Genomic DNA, 21,810 nt, shown 5'->3' with positions numbered 1-21,810 from the left:
TCAAGTCAGTTCCATGTCTAGTCCAGCAGATGGCAGTGTTTACTCTCTGTTCAATACTAGCAGGGCTCATATGATGTACCATATGAGATTGTCTGTTGCCACTTAGAAGTACATTTTACATAGTGGATATTCATTATAACCTCTCTGATATCAGAAAATATTTTTCAGTTTGAAGAAGAAATTAAATCTGTCACCATGTCTAATTTTATAGGTGTAGAAGCAGGCCATCTACCCTCAACTGAGAAATACTTTTACAAGTTTTACTGGTGACTTTTAAACCAAGGCTTGGTGAACTTGTTTACAAAAGTCTTACATAAATATATTAGATTTTAGTGAGGACTTATTAGCTTGAGTGCAGCCTGATATGCCTGCGCCAGCATCTCTTTAACACTCCAAAGTTTAGGTTCAAATCTGTTATCTTTCTTTTGCAACCGAAGCCCTTTGGAGTCTTTTGTGCAAGCCGCACCCGGTTTGCAAAATCGTTATCTTTCTACAGTTGTCATTAAATCCATAGATTAGGTGAACTGTTCCAGATCTGAATTGAAACTGTTATTTGGTGCTGATTTACTGCCTCCATCCCCTCCAACAAGAGTCGGCTTTGGTGTTTGAAGACTTGCCAGTTTCTTAAAATCACAAGAGCCTAAAATGAGCCATAGCAGAGTTAAATATGGCCGATCTGTTCTATTTTTTGTTGGATTTGGCTTGCAAGTATCATAGTCAGGGGTCATTTTAGACTTTCAACATCAAGCACATGACCCAGTGGTCTGTCCCTAACTCGTGTCTTTGTAGAATGGATCATTTCTCTAATCTACAGCCAATTCAATGTCCTCCCTGTGCTTTCTGGTACTGGTTGTTTGTTTTGCAGCTTACTTGAATGGGTACATTTTGGTCTCTTACATCCGATCCTCTCAGCAATCAGTTAGACGCAGACTGAATGTTTTGGTCACAATCACAGTAATGGTTTCTGGGTATTCATGCTGGTTGCCCAGGTCAACTTGTAGCCTGATACACTCAGCTGTCGAAGGTTTAGGATGTTGGGACATTAATGTCTAAATTACAACGACAATGAGTAATGATGAGACACTAGATGTCGGCTGGCGCAGAGATGGGAGTTTTCCACATGGAGTTCGAGATTTAGAAATAACTGATGACCTGGATTTCTACCTACGCATATTGCTGAGATCTAATTTCATCCTGAGATGTTTCTAAATTAGGACTTGGAGGTTATGAGTCAAGTGTTCTTGTAATATAGCTCCAATGAGAAACAGTAATAGGAATATATTTCCAGGATAAATATTTAATCTTACCCCTCAGTGTTGGGAATAGATTGTACAATTGGTTGATATGTGGCACTATCATATAAGGACCATATTTCCCATGATCCTGATTACTTCCTGCTGTCAGGAGATAACAGATGATACTGTGTGTATTCTGAGAGGTGAACTTGTGGAAATACGAACTATAGCTGAACTGCAATACACATGGTTTTAATGGTGCTTGCAAAGTAACAATGGTGGTGGTTTTGTGCCATAAATCCAGCTGGTTTAGAAAACTAACCAAGGAAAATGCTAAATTTTAGGTTTCTCATGTTTTTGGCTCAAAGGATATAAATGTTGGTCTGTCTGTTGGTCCACCACTTTGGTGCAGACTGAAATGTCTCAACAACCATTGGATTGCCATGAAATTTTGGATTTATGGTGCCCAGAAGGTGAAGCCTACTGACTTTGATGATCTCCTGATTATCTGTCTGATATTTTAGATTTTTAGTAAAATGTCTCGACAACTACTGGATGGATTGCCGTGAATTTGGCAAAGACATTTATGTTCCCAACAGAACCAGTTGAGATAACGTTGGTGAAAACGTTTCATCTAGTGCCGTCATCAGGTCAAAATTTCACTTTGTCCAATGATTGATTGAAGTCGGCCTCAGCAGAAGTTTGTGTTTAGCACAACGTCCGGGGCTGAAAAATGAAGCCAATAAGGAAGTGCCAAAAACCTGCATTTTCTCTAATGGCCATCAGGTGGCGACTCCACTGGCTGCAAAAAGAAGTCCGGTTGTATGGAAGTCTATGAGAAAATGACCCTACTTCTCTCTTGAGTTATTACCTCAGTAAACTGTTTCCTAACGAGTTTATGGTCTCAATCGCAAGTTTCAAGTCTTCTTCAATACAAATTTTGTAAATTAATAATTTTTGTAAATTATGGTCCCATTTAATTTAAATTTGACGATAAAGCAGGGTATGCTTTAGGGCGTGGCTACGTTGTGATTAACAAGTCGCTACCACGGCGACGACGTTGCCCACCAAGTAACTGTTGTGTATGGGCGCAGCTGCTGCTATTTCACAGTGTGGTTTCAGTTCACTGAAGTTAATTATAACATTGTGGTCGCCTTAAAACAGCCTTGATCAGCATTTGGTTGTAATAAAAGCCTCATCAATGAGTCGGATGATCATCAGTTTTTCTGGTGAGTACATTTTGTTTTAACGGTTTTAGGCCTGTTTTTCGCTAGCGAAAATTAGCATTAGCACTAGCATGATCGCTGTTAACCATAGATTGTAAATGCACTGTGCTAACCACGAAAGCAGCTAGCGCTATGGTCAGGTACACCCTCTCGACCATATATTGTCACTTAAGACTACAAAAATCAAACATGGCGACGGCCAAATCCAAGATGGCGATGGCCAAATCGCTACACTCGAGGCTTCAAAACGGCAGTTCGCAAACCAATGGGTGACGTCACGGTGACTACGTCCATATTTTTATTTTTATTTTACAGTCTATGGTTTAGCATCATAACACGCTAACTCAGATAAAAAGATGAAGAGGGTTATGTTAGCGTTGAACTAATATGATGGTTAAGTGCTGGTGTGTCAGATTAAGAGCTGCAATGATTAGTTTATTAATCAATTAGTTGCCAACTATCAAATTAATTGCTAACTATTTTGAGAATAGATTAATTGTTTTGAGTCATTTTTTAAAGAGAGAAATGTCCAAATTCTCTGGTTCCAGCTTCTCAAATGTGAATATTTTCTGGTTTCTTTAGTCCTCCATAACAATAAACTGAATATTTTTGGATTGTGGACTAAACAAGACATTTGAAGACGTTATGTTAGACTTTGGGAAACAGTGTTTGATATTTTTCACTATTTTCTGATATTTTATGGACCAAAAAACTAATCGAAAAAATAATCGACAGATTAATCAATAATGAAAATAATCATTAATTGCAGCCCTATCAGGTTCATAACGTTCTTAGATATCGGAGGGTTTTGATGACAATAACTGAAAATGAAAATGTGACTGAATTAATTGATGATGAGGATTTATTTATGTTTTTTATGCCAAATGATCCATCAGATCATTCAGAGGCAGAATTGGAGCATGAGTATGACAACTGCACACACTGATGTTGCTATGACAACAAGAATGTGCCAGTCATTTTGCAGTGACAGTAGTTTATGTGTAGCATAGCACAAATATCGATATGATTAGAATAATACAGATATAATGAATTACACTGAAAAATATCAACAAGTTTTGAAATGTGTCCAACACTTAAGTTTACATGTGTTACATGATGGTTGTGGTAAACATACCTGCTAAACATCAACATGTTGGGATTGAATTGTGAGCATGTTAGATGCCTGACATTAGCATTTAGCTCAGCACACACACTCATACACAGCCTCACAGAGCTGCAACCCTGGCGGTAGACTGTTCTGATTTTAAATCATGCGAACTACAAACTGTTGTTTCATACTGAATAATGTAGCTACTTGCTATACAGTACTTCCTATAGGGGAAACGTATACAGCCCCAGGTAAGGCTGTGGTTCAACAGGGACTTGCCTCAGTACATGTGAACCAAAATTAGCCAACAGTTCTCAGAACTGTCATGGTGTTGCTACACATTGTGATACTCTCAGTATTTGTACAGTGTTATATCATTGTTTGCTCAGAGAATTTACACAGCCAACTCTCTCCCGCTGATGCAATGACCTAAAGACAAGTCTGCCTTTCCACAGTCTGGTTTCTATTCACATATATGAAATGAATATTTTATTGGGTGAGGTTTTTTTTATTTATTATTCACTTACTGAGTAATTGGATACTGCTTCACCTGCAATCAAACAGACAAAAAGTGATTTGGGAATTGTGTCTGTGTGTCAGATATATTCTGAAAGCAGCATGTACAGATATTTCACTTCACTGAGGTCAAATAGGAGCCGAAATACAAATGCGATTTCTGTATGTACCAGTTGAGCAAAGGTTACTCTGTTGCCTAAGAAAACCTGTTTGCATTAGTCATGCCATGCAGCCACGCTGAAACACGCTGGACTGCCATTAATCATGTTTTTCAAGGAAACTTTTTCCCGAGAGTCAGTGCTATATTTGAATTGGCTGTGCTCTGGGTGCAGAGTCCCTGGCACTGTGTGTGAACATGTATCTAAATCATCTGGCACGGCCCTGTCAGTGCGCTCCACACTTTCCACTCCACCATTGGACACATGTAATTGAAAAATAGGTAATTTCATGCTCTGTGCGATTATCCTATATGCTGAGTGAATTTCTCATGCATGTGCTGTAAGTTAAAAATGACTTACAGCATAAAGAGCGTTTTGTATTTTATTTTTAAAGCCTGCACATAAGATTTGAGTAGTGATTTAAGTTTTGTTTTTGACTGTTTTGGAGTATTTTTTTTCTTTATTCAGCCCATAAAACGAAAGCCTTTGAGAATCTGTGAGAGTTTGTCTGCTACAGAAAAGTACAAAGCACATATGAGAAGTTTGACTCCGAGCTGAGTGCACACCAAAGATACATCACATACTTTGCCTGGGGGACTGCTCAAAACAAACTTTGAACAGTAGACAACGCACACACTACACCAAACATTACTGGACGTTGATTTATGCTGCATATACTATTATGTGCTGCATTTTAGCAGTATATTACAGCAGCACTGCACAGGAAAAGCACATGAACACAAGAGGAGGAAGAAGTACTCATATCCTTTATATAAGTAGAAGTACCAATACAACAATGTAAAAATGCAAGTAAACGTCCTGCATGAAAAAAACCCACTTAAGTAAAAGTACACAAGTATTAGCAGCAAAATGTACTTAAAGTATTAAAGTAAAAATACTCATTTACTATATATGACATCATTAGATTATTAATAGTGAAGCATCAGTGTTAGAGCAGCATGTTACTGTTGTAGCTGCTGGAGGTGGAGCTAGTTTCAACTACTTTATATACAGTTAGCTAGTTTAGTCCATTGGTTCCCAACCTAGGGGTCGGGCCCCTCCAAAGGGTCAGCAGATAAATCTGAGGGGTCGTGAGATGATTAATGGGAGAGGAAAGAAGAAAAAACAAAGTTCTGTTACACAAATCTGTTTTCAGTTTTAGGACTTTTTCTTTAATCTTTGATTTTTGGTCAAATATTGGATCATTTGAACATTTATTGAAATGAAAGCATGTGAGAAGTTTAGAGGGAAAAATCACTATTTGGTGGAGCTGTTAACAACTCATAGACATCTGAAATGTGACCCCGACTACACACTGCTTTTTGTAAGACGTCAAAAGACAAAAAGGTTGGAAACCACTGGTTTCATCTTTAACAATGTGTTGTATTTTAAAAGCTTGTTATATTATCCATTGTGTCAAATCTTCATCTGAAAAGTAGTTAAAGTTGTCAAATAAATGTAGTGGAATAGAAAACACAATATTTCCATCTGAAATGTAGTGGAGTGGAAGTATGAAGTAGCAGAAAATAGAAGTATAAGTACCTCAAAATTGTACTTAAGTACAGAACTTGAAGTAAATGTTCTTAGTTACTTCCCACCACTGCAGAATTACCTATCATAACACATCATAATACTGATGTGTTGCCATAGTTACTGACCTATATAAAACCACACGCTAAAAAGTCACCATGTTCTTCACACTGTCATATGTATATATACACCATGTTCTTTGAATGTCTCTGGAGAGTGTTATAAAAGTTATTTTTGGCCATTTTTTATCATTTTATGACTTAACTGTTTAACATTACTACATACCTCAGGTCTTTAGAGACTTAACTTATTACTTATGTAACACAAACTGAGCTACAAAGTTAAGTAATATTGCTTGTAAACTTTTGAGAACACAGTATTAACGTTAATAAACCAACCCTAACACATGGTTTTTGTTACGTTTTTCTCCAGTGACTTTTATATTTTTAAAAACAAACCTCAGTAGTCAGCATCACAAATTTTGTGGTCATAGCAACATGGATACGTGTACTGTGCTCAGGTGTAGATGTTTAGTGGTTAAGTTCACGTCCTCTGAGCTGGCGTTGTCATACTCTAATTCTGCCTCTGAATGATCGGATTGATCATTTGGCACAAAAATACAAGTTACTGTCATCAAATCCCTGATAGCCTAAATCTGATAGTTATTGAGACATTTCACTAAAAATACATAAAAATGTCAAGCTCATGGTGGTGTTAGAGGGAAAGTCATAGGATCACCAAAGCAAACAGGCTTCATCTTCTGGGGATCATGAATGTCTGCAAAACTTCTGCAAATCAATCCATCTGATGTTGTTGAGATATTTCAGTCAAATTTCCATCTGAGCCATGCAGCAAAACAATTCTTACAAACCTTTTACAGAAAACTGCAATGATTTTCCTCTATTTTGACACCAGAAAGTCTTTAAAAATAAATAGTTTGAGGAACAGAATGCAGCAGAAAGCTTAACTGAAAATAATAAATGAAACTAAATTTGATGAAGCTCACATAGATGTTGCAATTTTGGAACCTTTTTGATTATTTTTACTTTCATTTTTGTTTCTATCTTGACACTTTTACTTTTATTGTAGGTTTTTATCTTCTCCCTTTTCATATGTAGAATTATTTCACTTATTATCTGATATTTTTCTTGACTTATTGATCAGTGTGATTCTAAATTGTTGCTGTGGTTGTGTGGAACCTCAGGAAGACTAGCGACCACTTTGTGGATCCAAATAAAGAATAAAGAATAGATTAGATGGGCTGCATTTTCCCTCCAGCATCTGTAAAAACCGATGGTAGTCTATATGTTTAAACATCAATAATCAGTTAAGAAAGATGCAATTTTCGTTGTAGGATATTATTTTTCCCCATGCAATAATACACAGCCCTTTATGTGCTTTATGATACTGATTATCATACATAATATCAAGGATTGTGCGAAATGATCCCATTAATATCATTAATCATTGTGATCATGTCTTGACATCTGCGGGCTCAACAATGGATGCAGCCGTCCGACGTGCCATCAAAATTAAAGCGCGTAAAATGAGAAAGTGCCTAATACGCTCAGGCTGGCTGAGTGTCACTGACCTCTCACATACATACCAACACGCGTGGAAGGTTTATAACCCATCCAGACGGTGAGTGATCTCCTCTAATGGATCCCTATTTTATAGATTCACAACAGAGCTCATTTAGTTAATCACCGAGGATTTGATCAAATTTATAGATTTGAGGCTATTGTCCATTTCAGAAAAAAAGCAGAGCAATTACATGAAAGCCCAGAGGCCAGATGTCTGACCGTCTGATTAAAAGCCAAGAAAGCAGCGCTGTCAGCTACATTAAACTGAATTATTTGGCTGGCGGTTTACAGTCATACCAGATTTCATCTCTTTTGTTCCGGATACAGTCGTTTTTCCTTCCTCTTTAGCCCAAATGAAGTGATCTTGTAATCCTTTACAGTCGTTCCTCCCTTTGCTTCACAATGAGAGCATTAAGGGCAAAATACATTTCATTAGATCGCTGCAGATGTACGTCAAGTTGGACCTGAGCCTAAGAGGATTGTAGCGGTGTTTAGAGCATACATGTTGAACCTCACATATGCGGTCCTACATACACTACAGAGATCACAACCCCAACTTCTTTACATCATCGAGTTGCCATCTGGACTTGCACTTGAGGCATTTTGGGTTCAAAGCTCCTTATAGTCAATCCAAACAAATTCCATCAGCCTATACATTTGTGAACGTATAGTACAAGTCATGTATGTCCCTGTAATTGCAATAGAAATAGTCGTCCTGATTAAAAACCTTGTCTGCCAAAAGACATGTCGGATTTTGCTTTATTACATTTTGAAAGAAACATGTAGGTTCTTCTTTAGATGGCGTCCAGTTTGTCTAAATATCTCTATCTATTTTAATGTATTTTAATGTATGACATGAAGTCAATTAATCGATCAACAGAAATTAATCTGTTTGGTTTTAGTAATATTTTAAGCAAAAATGCCCAATATTCAGTGGTTGCAGCTTCTTAAATCTGAGAGTTTGAATCTTTACTGTGTCATATATGATAATAAACTGAATATCTTTGGATTTTAGACTGTTGACCTGACACAACAAGGCATTTGAAGATGTCACCTTGACCTTTAGCGCAATTATAACAGGCACTTTATCTCTATTTTCTGATAAAACGATTTATAATAATAGTTAGTTGCAGCTATGCTCGTAGTGATAAACTCTGCAGAAGAGGCAGATATTTCCCTCAGGAGTTGGTAGAGAGCAAAAACAGAGCTGAAAGAGAGTGAATATTGGACTTAAATTCAGCAGGTGGACAGAAACGCGACTCCAAATGAATGATAATGTTGCTCCGTAACTGCTGGATGTGGAAAATAAGCAGCTGTTGATCTATGATGATGATGATGATATGTAATGCAGGTTTAAAGGAATACTTTGACAGTTCGAGAAATATTTGCATTCTTGCCAAGACTTCGATAACAAAATAGACACCAGCCTCATTTCCGTTTATTGTGTCTGTGTAATAGGCTTATATGTTAGTAAGTGAACTTCATGCTAGTATGCAAATATTTGTTTCCACTTGACAGAGGAAGGCCAGCTGTTTCCATTTCTTTGCAGTCTTTATGCAAAGCTACGCTAACCAGCTTCTGGCTATAGCTTTATATTTACTGCACTCACATAAGAAATATTAATCTTGTCAAAATGGTGAAATTCAAATTGCAAACACAGTTAAAGGAGGATTTGCGTGCAGTCCAGCACCTGTTGGTTTACATGCATTTGTTTTGTTTATTTGTTGTGTAAGAAAAAAAAAACCCATTTCAAATCAACTCTGCAAATCCCTTTATGATAACTGTAAAAAAACCAGTGTTGTACCTGCTCGCTCTCCTTCTCCCTCATTCGATGATGGTTTTAGCTCCGCAGCTCCAACTGTGACATAACATCCCGGCTCAGAACAGAACAGGAGCTCGGTGACAGGGATTACGGCTCATTCTTCAGAGCGCTGGGTTTATTTTAGGGTCCGACTGGATAAAACAGGATTAGCATCACAATGAATCCCCGGGCATTCGAACCCAGAGGTCAGCTCCTGCGTGGCCTTTGACATTTCAAATGTTTATAAATCCTCATCTGTGTTGTGATAGCTAAACATAGATGTGATCAGCTGTCATTCCAGCGAGGAGTCCGTTTTTTGATAAGTGCTGTTGCTTTTTTAAGAGGTGACAGGTTTTATCTACCGGAGCGTTTTCACTACATTCCCTGTTACTTAGCTGTACTGTAGTTAGCGGTCCTGTTTTAGCATATCATTCCGGTTGGTACTGTGCTGTGAGGCCGTGCTTCAGCGTGCTCACAGTGACAATGCTAACATGCTAATCACTGTTCACTGTAATTCACTGTGCAGAGTGATGCCTGTGCAGACACTAGAAGGCTGTTTTCACATTGGAAAGTTTCTCTGCACTTGCATTAAATCTGAATTTGAACACAATCTTCAAAACACAAGTTTTGAGAAGTTTTCAGTTGAACTAGTAATAAATCAGAGAGATTTTAATTAAGGACACAACAATTCAGAGATATACTCGCGGGGGCTTCACCTTGTAGAGCTTGATAAGTAATAACCAACATTTTATATTGGATTCTAAACTCTACTGGCAGCCAAAAGGAGAGAAGCCAACGCTGGAGTAATGTGCTCGCCGCTCTTTGTCTTTGTTAGAAGACGAACCGTCTGCAGACGAGCTACAGCTCCTTGGCTGAGTCACGACTGTAATGAATTACAATGATCTAGCTGTGAGGACACAAAAAGCATGAATGCATTTCTTAGCATTTACAAAAGATAAAATATGTCTGCTCTTGGAGGTATTTCACCAGTAGTTTGGAACGGTGGAAACTTGAAGCCTCCAGCGCACGTACGCTGAGAATCGGACTATGGTGAAGCAGGAAACATCTTGCATGAAATGAAAAATATTTGTGTATTGATAGATTCTGGATTTAGTTTTTAATCAGGGAGAGGGAGTCATTTTATCACAGAATTTGAACATTTGACTGGAAAAACTATATCAGACACACATAATTATGATTATAACTATTTTTATATGTCTTATACATGTCATGAGGGTATTTTAAGGGCTCTCTGATTGCAATTCATCCTTTGGGGAACATGATTGGATGTCATTGCATTGCATTAGGACATTGAAAAGTTGGGAAGACATTTCACTAAAAGCCACAAATGTTAAACTAATGTTGGCGCTGGAGGAAAAGTCAGAGGATCACCAAAGTCAGCAAGCTTTGTCCTCTGGGAACCAAGAACGTCTGTACAAAATTTCATGGCAATCCATCAAATAGTTGTTGAGATATTTCAGTCTGGACCGAAGTAGCGGACCGACCGCCATCGCCAACCATAGAGCCTGCTGGTGCGGCTATTAAATAAAACAGAGTAGCTATTGCAGTCTGTAAACACAGTTCTTAAAGAAGAGTAAAGGACAAATGAGAAATGAATGAAGTTGTTGGGAATGGGTTTGTAACAAGGCACACAAAGCCGTGTGCAGTAAAATACCAATGCTGACAATGAGCGATTGGACAGGAGAAAAGTGAAGGCTAATAGTCAGCTGAGAAGCAATCTGTCTTTCAGCGCCGTCCTCCACGTTTCACATATTTCCTCTTTGAAACTGCAGAAACCGCAGCAGCTTTGTAGCGCTGGCCTTCCGAGGTGCAGTTGTGGCTGGAGGAGAAAATAGTGTTGCACTCTCATTCCTCTCAGGTCAGTTTATCTGTGACAGTGGGGCAAGGTTACAACACGGTGAGACTTTCCATCACCGTGAGCTCAAAGTCTGAGAGAGGTGGCTCGAATTGGCTCACATGGGTCACGAGAGAAATTCATCACTCTGTTGGTTTTACTAGAAACTGGAAAGTCCAACAGGGATAAATACTGTTTTACAGGCACTGATATACTATATCTGTATATATATAATACATACAACACTGACTGGGGTACTTAAGAAAGCTTTTGAATACAAGACTTGTAAAGCAGTAGTTTTATACTGTGGTTTTGCTACCTTTGCCTCTAGCATTTCCTCCGCCTGTGGTTATTAACCTCTCATGCTCTACATGATGACGCTCCTGAGTACATTTCTTTTTTTTTATGTCAGTTCAGCAGCATATAGTCTCTCAGGTCAGCTATATGTCAATCTGACGTTCTCAGAGCCAGAAGAGAGACTGAATTCGCTGCCTTCAGTCCAACACTGTGGAATAGTTCACCTCTTACAATGTGATCATGTAATGCAACTGACTTTTTTTGAATGTTATTTCTAGTTTAATTTAATTCTGATTTTGTTTAGTTTGATTCTAACAGCATGGTCAATTGACCGCTTTGATCCAGACTGAACTATTTCAATCATTTGACATTAAATTTTGTGAATTTTGGTCCTAGTGACATTTTGCTTTTGAATGAAATATCTCAACCACTGTTGAATTGATTGGCATACAATTTGGCACAGACTTTTATGTTCTCCAGAGGATAAAGACTTGCAAAATTGCAATTTGTCCAATATTTAAGTTTGTCACCAGACACCTTCAAAACTAACGACACTCCCATCAGCCTCAGCTGTACTTTGCGTTTAGTGTTATTAGCAAATGAACATGTTTGTGAGCATGTTAGCTTCAAGCACGTCTGTTGTGCCTCATGCCATTCATGTCATAACGGAGATTATTACATGTTTTCGACTTGTAAATAGTGTTCACATTAACTTGCAAGTTGTAATTATGACCCGGAAACTGCAATATAATAATAATAAGCTCCAATATGATCTTACTTGGCACTTAATAATAAGGAAGTGCCTGAAAACTAAACAAACATGGACACCTCACGTCATCCAGTGTCTGTCGTTACATGTAATTAAACCTGAATTTATTTATTTAACATTTTGTAAATGCACAGTATGACACTTATATAGTTTCTGACCTAATTAACAGCCTTTTCACAGAAGACATTTTGCCATGTCACAGTAGAATTAAAACCTGACTGGGACATGTGAATAGAACGGAGCCATTGTTGATGTTATTAGTAACCCTCAGTGCTTTTTCTACTGTAACAAGTCAAATTGTTAAAGTGTGTGTGAAACCTTATCATGAACACCTCTAACAATCCATGTTTGATTGTTGTTGAGATCATGTCTTGTGTTAATTCACCCCCCATCTTCACATTTTTATTACCAACATCTGACAAGTACACTAAAGAGGATAAGAGATCAAAGACAGTAAGGATTTGGAAGTAATTCACTCCTTTATAGCCCTCGGCGCAGCTTTGAAGAGGGAACAAGCCGGAACAAGTGAGGGGAAAAACCATAATAAAAACACCACTGTCTTAGACGGACCTGTTAATATCTTACTGTTAAATAAAGTCAAATCTAAGGCCTTTGTTTATGAAGCAGCAGCTTGCTGTCTGTGTTGTGACATGACAGGCTTGTTGTGAAATAGATATATTCAGCCTTAATGGAATCATAATTTACGGTGTGGCCTGCACTAAAACAGCAGCACTTTGACTTCCATTCACATACTTTTACTAATCAGAGCTGATGTCATCGTAGCTAGGCGGAGCCCTCGTTAATTATTGAGAGACCCATATTACACATTAGCAATTAGATAATTGTCCCTAACATTAGCTGAGAACATAGTCAGAGGGCAGCAGCATAGATCAGTGGTTCTCAAACTTTTGCACATCAAGGACCCATAAACTGAAACAAATGAGACCACGGACCCTCATCTGATAAGATTATTGCTTTTAGATGTTTTATTACAGAAAGTGCATGAAACCCACGACCAAAATAGTCATACATTCTGTCATTGTGTTACTTATAGATGAATTATAGTGAAAATAAATTATTCCCCTTTTGCTGCAGACACCTTGGAACCCCCTCAAGGATCCCTGGAGGTCCCCAGACCCCACTTTGAGAACCACTGTTATAGATTAACATTCTACATGCACTCTAACCTTTTTGGGTTTAAAGCAGCTATAATTAATATTTTCTGTAGTAACAACATATGAAATAAAGATGTCTAATGTCAGAGGCGTCGCTTGTAGTGATGAAGCGACTCTGCAGCTCCTCTCGGCTTTACGGAGCTTTATAGCAAATTTCAGTTCATTGTTTGGCTGCAAATTTACTGTTTTGGTTCACTCTCGGCGCTCTCATAGCATCGTCGTCGGCCGCAGCAGGCAGCTGTTTTCAGAGAAAAAGCTCTAAAAAGCCGCAGTACACTACCTGCTCAGCACCAAATGGCAAACAGACACAGTTAGCTGTAGACTAGCTGGTGAACAAAGTGGAGCATTTAGCAACTAAAGAACCAGATATTTCCCTCAGGAGTTGGTGGAGGCCAAAAACAGAGCTAAAAGAGAGTGAATATTGGGACTTACATTCACCAGGTAGACAGAAACACGACTCCAAATGAATGATAATGTTGCTCCGTAACTGCTGGATATGAAAATAAGCAACTGTTTGCTAACAAGTTCAACATAGCAAATTAAAAGGTGGTGATATATCAGTGTTGCGTTCACAACTAGTTTCCACTGAAAACAAGTGGCCAAAAAAAACAGTTAATGCAGATTTAAGCAAAACATACATTTTTACGGTAAGTTAAATGTCTTTAATGGTGTCCCTTAGAATAAGAGGTGTGCATTTTAACAACAATTTTAACACAACAGAGTGAGTTTGTTGTTTTGTACAGAGCTGTGGCTCTTCTGAGATACTAAAAATTATCCATAAATCTGATCATCTGATATTTGTATGGAGGCTGGGAGGGGCCACGATTAAAAAGAAACTCATTTGTGCTCTTGATTGAATAATTTGTGCGCACGGTTGACTTAATTAGTGCTCTATCTATTCTGCCTGTTCCCCTCTTATGGAGGACACCAAACCAAATGTTTGCTAGCAAACCCTGCTGAACCCTGAAGCTGAGTTTTTATGAACCTGATGACATCTGCAGGACCATGAAAGGTTTTGACGATGAAAAAGTCCACTATCCGGTCCAATATATTTAAGGGAGCTCAGGGATAAGACAGTGTTGCGCTGACAAGCCAAAACCCCAAGTATATCCACATATCTTAGTCGAATTTCAAAATAAAACCTTATTAAATCCAAGCGATCCATAATGAGGGTGTACGCAGGACGAGAGAACGGCATGATAGTGAATTCTGTTCAATCCAAAACACAAATTATTAAATCGAGAGCACGATTTACTAAATCCAGAGCAAGAATAATTAAATTGAGACCACGAATTATTAACTTGAGACCACAAATTATTCAATTGAGACCACAAATTATTAACTTGAGACCACGAAATATTAAATTGAGAGCACAAGTTATTAACTTGAGAGCACAAATGACTAAATCAAGAGCTTGAATTAGTTATTTTTTGTCTCCACAGCCTCTCCTGGGCTCCATAGGCTTGAGATTCATTTATTTCAGCTTTTAAAACATGCATATGCACTTTTCCTTATGCGAGCCTCTGTATATGTGAAGTTTTGACCTATCTACTCAAGTTCAAGGAACTGATGTCACCTCGGTTATCTGTTAAAATGATCGCATTCGAGATAGACTACAGGCCCTCATATCTTCCAGACACCACATATTGCTCGGGCAAGAGCCGCTTAGTCAGCATAATGACTTTGATTATTGATTAACAATCTGAGTATTTGCAGTGTGCATACTTCTGCAGGGCAGCTGCACTCAGCAACATGTGACTAGGTACCGAAGTCGTCTTATTTCATCTGAGACGTCCCTGTAGTTTAAAGGCTGAGGTTGTTCACAGTGTGACTAATCAGGCTGTTTCTCTCAGGGGTGAGATATTCATACAGCGGCACACCTGGAGGCTTCCCAGTGTAAACCACATGTTCAGCTGCTGGAGGAGGCAGTGTCTGTCTGGCCTATATGTATTTTTGGAACAGTTAAGTGGGGTCATCAGTCTAGCTGAGGACAAAACTGACATTCCCAGTTTGTTTTCTCTGTAACTGCCTTCAGTGGAAGTCCGATTCTTTCGGTATTTATGTAAAGGTAACTCGCCTGAGTTCCAGGAAGCAGGTTTCCTCAGTTATCTTTATGTGCCTCTTAGCTCTTCAATCCAGATTTTAGGTGGTTCCTGTTTTTACTCATTAAAGTTAATCTAGATAACTGAGAGAACCTGCTTCCTTGAACGTGTCAAGTTCCAAAAAAACGAGTCTTCTCAGTGGATTCACATAATTGTGATTGTATCTCATCTAAAAAAAAAACCTGATAATGGACCTTTTTCGGTTTTGTGTCTGAATGATATGAAATGTGATTGAAACATAGACTTCTGTTATTGATGGAATAATATCACCATGACTGTTAACATACACAAAATAGTAAAAATGTGACTGCCTGCCACTAGACATGTACTTCTACAAAGTTGCACCACGATGGCTGAATGACACACACATCATTCAGTAGATTGAGCACCAATGTGGAAATACGCATGAAATATATGTCACCAATTGTGACGAGCTCGTTAATACCTTGTAGGGTGGTGATTGACGGACTTTGGTCCCTAATTACTCCCCTGAGATCTCTTTCTGAGAGTTGCTCATCAATGCCTCAGATATGCCTGTGAAATATTAACAGAGTGCTGTGCAACGCTAGAGCCTCTGCTCCCTCTATCAGGGTTTTTTAAGATAAGCCGTCTGAACCCGTTGCCTTATCTTTAAACCTCATCCTTTACAGCTCTGTAACCAGTGTGGCTACATTACAGTCCATGCGTCTGACCTACATGAGGATGAATTCCTCTTTGTGAAGGTCTAGAGACAAAAAAAGCAGCCAAAAGTTTGGAAAATAACTTATATTTACCCTAATGTGTATTCTTAGCACGGCGACTGTCTTAAAGCTGGCAGACAACTAACAAGAAACAGAACAGTATTTCATTGCAAGTACTTCAAACAGTACTTTATGTAAGCCTCGGCATTGTATTATTTTCATATATATTTGCTTTATAATATCTTGACCCCATGTATCTCGTTCTTAAAGAAATCTGAGCCGTTCCAAATTCGTGTCATGAAATATTCTCTACGGATAACGTCCATTAAACACAGTCATAGGAGCTGCTGAGGTCATTAACGACACCACCCAGCTACACTGAAGTAGCTAAAAATAATATCTCATAAACAAAAATGCTACTGTAAGTCATGTTTTACCGGAGAAAAGTTTATAGCAGATTTACTCGTGATGTTGAGCACTTCTATACATTTACACAACTTTAATTGCTTCGTGTAACCAGTGGAAAGTTATGCAGAGACGTATCCACCTGTGAATAATGTAGTAGCTGGAGTTTAATGTTAGTTTTTGTATGCACTTGTGTGTGTGTTAACTCTACAAAATATCTTCTTCAGGTTAAGTAGCGACTTCTGCTGCAGCCGCTTAATTTTTCTGCCCAGGTTGAACTCACAGTTGAAGGTCACGTGTTCTACCATTATTAGAACACGTGACCTTTTATTTTATTATTACTTTATTACAGATTTATGATAGACCACATTTCAATAAGGTGTAAGGAGTGTTTTTTATAGTATTTTACATATGCTTTGGCTCAGTTTTCACAAACTCTGTCCTCTGAAAAATGCTGTCCTTACATAAAAAAAAGAACAAATAAACTGAATCACATGCTAAGTCCTCAGCTGTAATTAGCACAAGTTTCAATTCTAAGTGTTACTGTAAGCGTTCAGCGAATCAATGCAACATGTGTTTGCAAGCATTCCTGCTTATTTTAACACCCTGCTGAGCAGCAATGCAATACAACTGCTAATAGTGTGAAGATGGAAAAAGGAAATACAATTGTTGCATCTCTGTCAAGTTGTTGCAGTGTATTGAATGTGTTACAGTTGTGTTAATTGTGGTTTCAGTCTGTTTGCTTTCCAGCAATGTTCTAATTGTGGTGAAGCGATACGAGATTTAGCTTACCTAAGAGACCCAAGTTCCCCCGGAAGTGCAAAATTTTGAGTCAAATTTCTAAGAAATGTATCTATCATTTTAAATTTTAAGTGCACAGCTCGTCTGGGCAGTGCGCCTGATTTTATCTTCTGTCGATAATGCGTGTAACAGTGTAATTCAAACACTGCTGTCTAGTATTACAATATCATTTTAGCTTAATGTATTTTAGATAATTAAACTTGAGTGACTGAAATATTTTAAGGTTGATGTCATGAATAAAAGGAAACGGTGAAACTGATACAGTTTTGTATGAAAGTAGGATTTACTGTAAAGTCATATTTACAGTAATACTGCATATTAAATAAATACAGTTAAAGTAAAGAATGAAAATGAATCCTTACTCTACTGAATCTCTGCTTTATCTTGTTTCTATTTGTGGAATCTAAGATAATGACCGTCGCAGACTCTGCTTTGATAAGAACTAGTTGTTGTTTGACAGCATTAATTGACATTGACATTTATTTTAAAACGTAGTAATGATTCAAATCGAGTGATGAACATATAAAAAAGTTTGATACTAGGTAATATGTTTTTATAATTTTTATGTAATGTGAGATATTTTCATTTTGTGTGCTACGTGACATTCTTGGGCCCTAATTAGGGAGTATAAATAATAAAATAATGTTGTAAAATACTATAAAATATCTGTATCTCAAGTGGATAGTTGTCAGATGAGTCAGTTGAACTGTGGTGGAAGAAATATTCAGATCCTTTACTTAAGTAAGATTAGCAAAACTACAGTGTACAAATCTATAAAGCATGTAATATTTATGTAAAGGTTGTGCATTCAAGCATGAACTTATTATTTACAGTAGTATTATATATGATAAAAGAGCAAAAATCATGAAATGCATATTGGTGTTTTGTTTGTTGAGAGTTGTAAGCAGCATTTTAACTTTGTAGCTGCTGGAGTTTGAACTAGTTTATGTAATTATGAACAGTTTAATGTATAACAATGTAGAGTAAGATTTTACATACAGAACAATAGAATATGCTTGTAAAATATGATGCAAAGTGTGATAGCTGTAAAATAAATGTAGTGGAGTTAAATATATGTATCTGATACTATAAACTAATACTTTAACAACTATACTTAGGGTTGTTTGTGTGCAAATGTACATGAATAACTTTCCATCACCGCTGAAGGCACAACATGAGGTTTTCTTGTAACAATAGTTTGGACGGAATCTGGTTAAAAAATTTCCGCTGTGTCACGTCCGGCGTACTTTTCAAAAATGAAAACGTTGCACACAAAAAACTGGTTTGTGTGTTTGCGATACTACAGCACACTGATACAAGTCAAACTTCTATGATCTAAATCTAAGAGGCTGGAAGAATAGCACTGGTTTTAATGCTGCTATGTTAAAAATGGAGCAACAACATCAGATTTTTCTTTAATAATAAGACTAAAACAAGAATTTTTTCTTTAAAAAGAAGTGTTTTATTTCCTTTTTAACAAAGCCCAATACAGATTTGAAGCAAAACTGGGGAACACTGGTAAATCTCAATCCAATCAACATGTCTGGGACACCCACAAAAAAGATGAGCTTGAAATAAAAAATAAAAAAAAGGACACCTAAAATAATCATACAACCCAGAATGGGGCAAAGAAAATAATGGTGCATGTTGTTCAAGAACTATAAAAAAATATTTTTGACATTGGGGAAACAAAAAGTTCATGCCAGCAGCTGTTGGGGAGGTAAATAAAAATCAGGCTTCTTCTAGTAAAATAAATGTCAGATATGACAGATCTAGTATCCGCGACATCTGTTAACGGCCTTTATAGAACCGATAAAACCTAAAATAAATGACAGTTAATATCAATGTGCTAAGAATTTAATCTTGGATGAGTAATTTGGTCGAAAAACATCTAAAACACATTTTACACTTTGTGTACAGTAGCTTGTTCAAGCTGTACTACAGTTCTGCCGTGTGGGGCTGAGAATAATAATGAAATTAACTAAAAAAAAAAAAAAAACAATTAAATGATTTTCATGCTACAAAACTTATTCCGTGGTCGTATTTTTACACAGCGTTTTCTCTCAAAAGGGGACGATAATCAAATGTGTCCCTCCTTTATTGTCCACATTTCTTTTGACAGAAAAGTGACACGAGTGGCAGATTTGCTGCTGTTTAAACACACGCGCACACATGCACACACGCACACACACGTTTTCACAGATGGTGGTGGTGAGAATTAAGAGTGAAAATTTGACTTGTCAATGATGATCGATAATTAAAAATTACATTAAGGTTAAGTTTGGTGTTTTGTTTTTTTTTTACAAACTAATTTGTTACTTTAACTTGACAGCTGAGTTGACCATGAGTACATTTTGGGGGTGGAAAAAAAAAAAAATCACATCTAAATAATTTCATGACAGGTAGATCTATGATTGCAAAGAAAAAATATATATATTATTAATGGCAGACGTTTTGTCTTCTGAGTGATCTAATTCGTCATCGTTCACATCGTTTAGACTTAATGAGGGTGACAAATAAGTAGCTGTGGTGGCCTGAAACACTCAAAAGCTAATATTATTTACTACCAGTCCATTGTGTTTACACACGTACCAATCACTTGAATCATGGACTTGTAAAAGCTAAAATAAGGAGATGGGGTAAGAAAACTTTTTTTTTTTTCTGTCACAGGTTCCTCTGGCATGTTGGAAATATGAAATTAGACTATCTGAAATGAGCTGATCCACCCATGTAAACACAGTCATTTTCTGATACAGAAAAATACTAAGTGGACAATGTATATTGATCTTTAATAACAATATCCATCTGTTGAAAACACCAGTCTGCTTTTATATAATTCTTGTGTGGGAACATATATATTTTATAACAAAATAAATCTATACTGTTGTTTTTCGTGGTGATGAGGGTTGATAAGGGTTGTACAATACGAATCCCATCATCCCATTCTCTGAGTGCTCGAACTTTCTTTGTCCGTTTCAACAAAGAACTGCATGTAGGCTTAGCTCTCTAAGAAAATGTACTTGTGACTGAAATAGCTCAAATACTCAAAAGGCTCTGCCTGAGAAGAACATTAGTTTGAAGCAAAAAAAGACTAATAAAATACTCATCTTTTCCATCTTTATACCAGTTGTTAAAGTAATTTATAATAAAGTGTATGTTACTATTATTCTTTTAAAAATCATAAGCAGTTTTTTACTGTATCTTGGCATTTTGACACAAAATATCCTCTTGGATATTTACACAGGAAAAGATACTTTTCAAGCAATAAAACAAGCTTATATTGTGGGTTGCAACAGAATAAAAACACAATTCTGAAGAAATAATGGAGAAAGAATTGCATAGCAGATCAGAAGATAACTAAACAGGAACTGATCTTTTTTTGGTATGGTGCACTTTGATTCATGACTTTGCACATTTTCACATATGTACATGAAATAGGTAAGTCCATTCATAGTTTCACCTGCCGACAGTAAAGATCAAGTTTACTTCTGCACTTCTGTTGAGCGTTAAGCTCGACAGTTAAGAAGGCAGAACGCAGACATCTCGTCCTCTCTGCGCTTCTGATAAAAGTCCATAGGAGTCTTTTCAAAAAAAAAAAAAAAAATTAAACTTTGTTTAAAAAGTGCCATTTTGCTACATTTATCAGCTGATTCATGGTCTGCTACTGAACAGTTAACACAAGCAAATGTGTTACACAGCCTCCGACGTCACACAGTTTCCTGATTCTATGAGTTTTGGTCACATGGACAATCACACACAATCACACACACGCATACACACTCACAGCCACATACACAAAAACACTTGTGCAGAAACACACACACGTACACACATACACACGTACACACGTAGATGACGTGAAAGGAAAAAAACAAAAGTGGAACAACAAAGTTTGTGGCCGGTGGGTTCAGTTCCATTTGAAGAGTTTATCTGCTGCGATTAGACTTTCCGGCTGGTAAAGCTTTGAAAAATAACAAGCACCATTAGGAAAAGGCCTCAAATGTCCTCCGCTGGGGGAGAGTTCAGCAGTTTCCGCTTGATTTCTGTGCTCCCACAAAAAGCAAAAAAAGAGAAATAAATCTACATTCAGACTCGCCGCTTGCTCGAGCAAAGTCACTGAAATGTTTCAGGCTTTATTGCGTCTTTTCCTCGGATTTCAAGTCTGTATTAGGCAACAGAGCCACGTCGTAATCACGGAGTCCAATGACATGTAATCTCCATCTCCCATGAGGCCTTTTTTCTGTCGGTTTTGGAAACATCCAGGTCCTCACCGTCTCTGCTGGGCATAAACAGGGTACGCTAGCGTCACATTCAGAGAGTCATTGTGCTGGACCAAAGACGTGTGCTGGTAGTGAAGTACGAGTTCTTTTAACGAGCCGTACAGGTTGTACGGCTCGGCGAAGCCATAACCTGAGGGGGTCTTGTTGATGACGCAGTGCTTCACCTCACCGTCCACGCTGCAAAGAGAGGGGACAATGGTCACAATCTGTTCTGTCTGCAGGCAATCAAATTGTTCTTTCTGACTAAAACTCTCTCTAACAGCTGATTGAAAACAAAACGGATACATAC

The 21,810-nt window shown here is 37.6% G+C and overlaps 1 protein-coding gene across 3 annotated transcripts in view; it reads right to left on the bottom strand.

The window, feature by feature from the left end:
• Nucleotides 1-19,341: 19,341 nt before the first annotated feature.
• Nucleotides 19,342-21,810, bottom strand: part of pik3r1 (phosphoinositide-3-kinase, regulatory subunit 1 (alpha)) — a 30,707-nt gene continuing 28,238 nt past the window's right edge. For all 3 annotated transcript variants that reach the window (XM_042394474.1, XM_042394475.1, XM_042394476.1), the window contains one exon: nt 19,342-21,698. In XM_042394474.1, the coding sequence (XP_042250408.1) occupies nt 21,509-21,698 (190 nt within the window). In that variant the 3' untranslated portion in view covers nt 19,342-21,508. The remainder of the gene's footprint in view (nt 21,699-21,810) is intronic.

This window comes from Thunnus maccoyii, chromosome 19, assembly GCF_910596095.1.
Source record: "Thunnus maccoyii chromosome 19, fThuMac1.1, whole genome shotgun sequence".
NCBI classification, from domain to species: Eukaryota; Metazoa; Chordata; class Actinopteri; order Scombriformes; family Scombridae; genus Thunnus; species Thunnus maccoyii.
This window is presented reverse-complemented; position numbering and strand designations above follow the sequence as displayed.